Source organism: Quercus suber, unplaced genomic scaffold (assembly GCF_002906115.3).
Source record: "Quercus suber isolate HL8 unplaced genomic scaffold, Cork oak 2.0 scaffold_348, whole genome shotgun sequence".
Classification (NCBI taxonomy): Eukaryota; Viridiplantae; Streptophyta; class Magnoliopsida; order Fagales; family Fagaceae; genus Quercus; species Quercus suber.
The window spans coordinates 582,732-588,101 of NW_027069800.1; the positions used below are offsets into that span (position 1 = coordinate 582,732).

At 34.7% G+C, this 5,370-nt stretch overlaps 1 protein-coding gene across 1 annotated transcript; it reads right to left on the bottom strand.

Annotated features, from left to right (window-relative positions):
- Positions 1-1,743: 1,743 nt before the first annotated feature.
- LOC112035816 (amino acid transporter AVT1H) lies at positions 1,744-5,370 on the bottom strand. Its single transcript, XM_024068653.2, has 3 exons — positions 4,884-5,370; positions 3,346-3,953; positions 1,744-2,634 (listed from the first exon to the last, which is right to left on the bottom strand). The coding sequence occupies exons 1-3, from the start codon at positions 5,164-5,166 to the stop codon at positions 2,089-2,091; spliced, it is 1,437 nt and encodes a 478-aa protein (XP_023924421.1). The 5' UTR covers positions 5,167-5,370; the 3' UTR covers positions 1,744-2,088.

Genomic DNA, 5,370 nt, shown 5'->3' on the forward strand with positions numbered 1-5,370 from the left:
CTCATTTTGAGTTATAATTGCCTAAATAAGCTAAATCTCTGCACAATACACATTTTTAGGTTCCAGAGGATATGGATTTACCCAGTAGACCAGGGACATCCTCGCCCAAGATACCAAACCATGTCCATTATAAAAGGAACACTAAGACATAGCAAAAAGGGAGATTGAGAGGGAGGAAAAAGGGAATAGTTGAGATGTTCAAAAGATATATTCTTAGAGTTTTAAAAGCCCAGCAAGGGAAGGGAAAGAAAAGAGGGACAAAACAAGAGAGAGCCAAGGAGGAGGACCATATCCTTGAGATTATTCAAAATATCACTTAGTCTCCAAAGAAACATATGCCAAAAACATGCACACATCAGATATCACTCTCTCTCACAAAATCCTACTCACCTAACTATCTTGAAAGGCAATGCCCAAGCAAAGCTACTTGGACTTGAGTTCCAAATCTCACAAGTCTTGTGCAAAAGCATTAAGTCTATGAGAATTGGGGCAGGATCCTCATGGCTGACTTATTCTCTTGAAATTCCTTTACATATATGTATATATATTAAAATGTATATCCTAATTTAAGAAACTAACAATTATTTGAAGATATGTATATTGTATAGTGTGTTATTATGCAGGATCTGTAGGGGTAAATGGAAAGGACAAAACTCCATTGCATAATAAGTATGGAGAAAGATCATATACTTCAGAGAATCAGTATTCTGGATTCCATGGATTACAGGCCTAGTACTTTCGGAGTACCATGAAGTACGTCCGGGGTACCATGACATCACACTTGGGGTACCAAGTGAAAGAACTCTTTTAAATGTTCACACAATAAAAGATAAGCCTCAAATACTCTATTTCAATCTTCTTCTCACTGTGAATATTATGAATAATTATTTTACTTATTTCATAAAAGTAAATGGTCATTTTATGACACTAAAACACTTATAATGATATTTTATTATTAGGAGGAATCGCATTTTTGCCTTAAAGAGTTTTATGCGACTTGCACACAACTTAGTTTGTAATCAGTCTCATTTAGTTGAGGTGAACCAAGCCTAGTCCACCAAACAACAAGTAAAGGGCCCAGGATCCTTGTTTCTACTTGGGCTGGGTACTATAAAAAAAGGACCCACACAACACTACTATTAGTTTCTTTAAAATCTTCTCTCCTCTTCCCTTGTATGTGTGTTAAAATACATAATATTTTTAAAAGAAAAAATAGCAGGTTAATCCCACATTAGAAAATAAATGTGAGCTATAAAGATTAAAAGCATATGCTGTGTACTAAGAGTTAGACCATTTTAGATATACACCACTGTTAATTTCTTTAAAATTCTCTTATCTCCCTTTGCGTGTGTGTGTGTTAAAATACATAATATTCTTTAAAAAAAAAGAAAAAAGAAAAAAAAAAAAAAAGAAGGGCTTTTACAGTTTAATCACTTCATAAGAAAGGCACTAATTATTTCAGTTTTTAGAAAGCTAGGCCTGGAGTGGTGGGGCTGCTGCTACTTGGACATATGATATATTCTTATGGCGTAGCGTTGGGTATTAGATGCTTTGTATGATAAATTGGACCGTGCATCTTTGCCTGAATGTCATTTTATTTCCTTGCCCAACACATCCTTCCTTTAAGAATGCCAGGAAACATCCTTCCTTTAATTTTCCTCAGAGATTATTTTTCAACTTTTATTATCTCAAAATTTTCTGGTTATAACTTTTGTTACTACTTTTTCTAAATAACACCCAAAATGATCACCGAGGAGAAAGCAAGCTTAAATTAGTTTTTTTTGTTGTTGTTGTTGTTGTTGTTGTTGTTGTATATGTCACAATTTGGATGATGAGAGATACATAGATAGTTGATCTTACAAAGAGAGCAGTGATTGTTGCACATCAGAGTGTATGTATACGCAAGTGTGCAAACAACTGAAATTGTGTTTTTATTTCATGATTTCAGTTGTTGCAAACCATTGTGTCCGTACACACTGATGTGCAACAAGTATAGATGCTTTCAGAAGAAGTGCAAAACAAAAGCACTTCCATTTTTTTTCAACAGAAAGGAAAAAAAAAAAAAATCTGCTATATATTATCATATTCTTAGGCTGAGTGATGAGCTCTTCTACGTAGGCTTTGCACAAGTGCCTTGGATGAGGATACGGTACCAAAAACGCCAAGAAGAGAGCCAAATGCAATGAGGGTCAAGTTGAGAATTATGAGAGGTTTTGATATTTGACCCCAACAAATCTTGGTGTGGAATGCACAAGGAAAGATTACGCAGATAGCAATGCTAACAAGGGAACCAGTGAGGCTGAGAACGTACTCAAAATATGGAACAGAAAGAGCCAGTGCTAGTATCAATAGAAGTAGAAATGAGCCTACGCAACCCCTTATGATCATCTTTAGCTTGGAACTCATTGAAACCGGAAGGTTATGCTCAAGTTGAATGGCAAATGGTGCTATTTCCAATGCATATTTGGTCATGGGTGTCAGCACAGTGGCCCATAATGCAATCTTTGTCACAAGAAGATGTGGAGGCATGCTGAGAGTGATTTGAGAATTAACTTCTGGCCCAAACAATTTGGCTCCCAGGAAAGCTAATACTGTATATAATGCTGTCACTATTGTGAAGCTGACAATAGATACCTGAAATTCCAAGATGAATAAATAAATAAAGTAGAAAACGAAATATTAGCTCTATTTTTTTATTTTTTATTTATCAAAGGCCAGCTAGTGCTATCTCTCTTAAGGCCTTCCTCTAAATTCCCAAGCCTCATGTAGAAAAAAGATTCTCTTAATTTGTTTGTAAAATAGGGAGGTTCTGAGTGTAACACATAACTTTTTATGTATTATTTTATGTCTAAACCTTTAATTGTGTAACACTTAAAATCCGTGGGATTTTTTCTGTACTTTATCACTTGACATGAATTCAATCTTTAAGTTTTTTTTATTCTAGACTTTACTGCTTTGACATCTGTTTCTTATTCAAGGATCATACACTTTACCACCACGAGCTAAGTGACGTCTACAGAATATTAAATCCTTTCTTGTATAAGGTTAATGTATAAGAGCGTTGTATATCCAACTTTATAAAAAGAGGCAGGACTATATACCTATGTATAGGGTAGTATTTGTTACACATTTAATTTTTTTAAATTGAAATCTTGAGTTGAAGATATAATTCAAATTGTGTCTTCAACTCACAATGAAATTGTGTCTTCAATTTACAATTTCAGTTCAAAAGTTAGGTGTGTAAACTATATATGTGTATGTGTGTTTGGGGGGGGTGGGGGGGGGTATCAACAATCAAGTGCTTTATAAATGGGAGACGAATAAGAGAACCTGCATAGTGCATACCTTGGTAAACCTGGATGGATCTTTCATTTCTTTATACAAATTAGGGAAAACAATGTGCCCTGCATAGCTGAAGATATATAGCCCAGATATTGCAGGAATGTTATGGAGCTGGAGGACTGGTATCTTGTGATTGGGTTTTACACCGCCAAAAATGGAAGTGCATGGCACTGATATAAAAATGAGAAGCGACATGAGAATTCCGGCGGATGAGATGAAAGATATTGAAGATAAATTTCTCAGCCACACGCTAGGGAGTGCTATTAAGACTGCCATCATTGTTAGGAGCTGAGATGAAGATAGTTTAGCCCATGGCACCTTAATCTGCATTCCTGAAAGTACTGTTATAAGGTTGTCATGCAATGATATTGTATAGGACACTAGTGCCATGAAAATTTCCAAGTAGATGAAGGTTGCAGCTAAAACTCTTCCTTTTGTTCCAAATGCATGCTGTCCAATATCTGTAAAACTTCTTGACTTGGGATTCTTGTCAAGACATTTTCCAAGTAGATGAGAAGTATATGCACATATTATCCCAAGTCCTATAAGCAGAAAAGCAGATACCCATCCTCCTCTTTCCAGTGCATATGGAGTTGATAATTGCCCCAAACCTGGGAGAAAATAAGTAAAAACATAACCAATTAAGTTGCTTGTCATCAACAAAGGATTTGATAAGTGAGAATACAAATCTTCTTTCTCACTTAGTATTTCACTTTATACTATATCTCTGTTGCAGTTGCAGCCTATTATATGCTTGATTTAAAAAAAAAAAAAATTATTGTTTGCTTTACAAGGAGAAAAAAGGGACGTGTGACTGGCTGCAATTATTAGAACATAAAATGGAATATCTTGAAATTCAAGGAGAAAAATAATTAATTGTAGGTGAGAAAACAAAGAAGAAAAATGAAGAAATAAAGGTAATACAAGAAATTACGTGGTTCGGCCTAAACGCCTACATCCATGTAAGAAAATCTTTGCTGGCTATATCTTCACTATATTAATTAAATTATGGTTACAATGAACCTTAAGTAGGAGATATGTATTAGGAGATAGGTTTAGGTATATATAGAGTTAACACTATAAATGGACCCTTGGGCGAAACAAGAGAAATGCTAAGTTAACAACATTTTCACAATAAATTCTAAGTGGTAGATTGTTACCAGCTAGTTGGTAGCAACTTACCATTTAGGATTTTGTTGTAAATGTAACATTTCTTAAACACATAAACCTATATCTCTAATAGAATACTAAGTGTTTGTTTGGCCAATAAAATTAGCTTTTTGTCTCGTTATTTTATTAAAAAAAAATTAACAGATCTTTTTTTTAATAAATAATCTAGTTTTTAGCTTCTTCTTTTTTTTCATATATTTAACATAAAAGTTTACAAAAATTATATTTTTTGATAGACACAATGCAAATAAGTTACTGAAAACTGTGGAGTTTCCAAACGGACACTAGAACAAAAGAATTTTATTAGATAAATGAAAGGTAAACATGGACAAATGCGTGAAACTAATTAAATGATGGAAGAACTTGATTACCTATGAGCATCCCAATCATATTAATGACAGCATGAGCAAAAGAACCATTAGCCCCCACACTGTGCTCAATGGCTATGCCATTTATTTCGACAGACTCTAAGTTCTTAATGCTGTGATTACACATGCATGGGTTGCTTTCCTCTAAACAAACATGGGAGCTCACCCACTGCACATCCAAGCTGGCACCATGCAGTGTCTCATTAAGAACTTCGTTACGGTGCAGAAGACGGTTTGGTTGAAGGCAAAGTAAATTTCTCATGGACTTTGATATCTTTTTCCACATACTCTTGAACAAGTTCCAACAAGATTGGAGTGATGGAATTGAGGGAACTATAAGGCACTCAAGCTTAATTTACAAGACAATGGACGGACCTTGCCAATGAAGCATACGGCCGGGTATATTTATAATTGAAGAATATCAACTGCCTACTCCTAGTACTAAATATTAGATATAAGAATCTAACTAGAAGATGTAGTGGGAACTTTG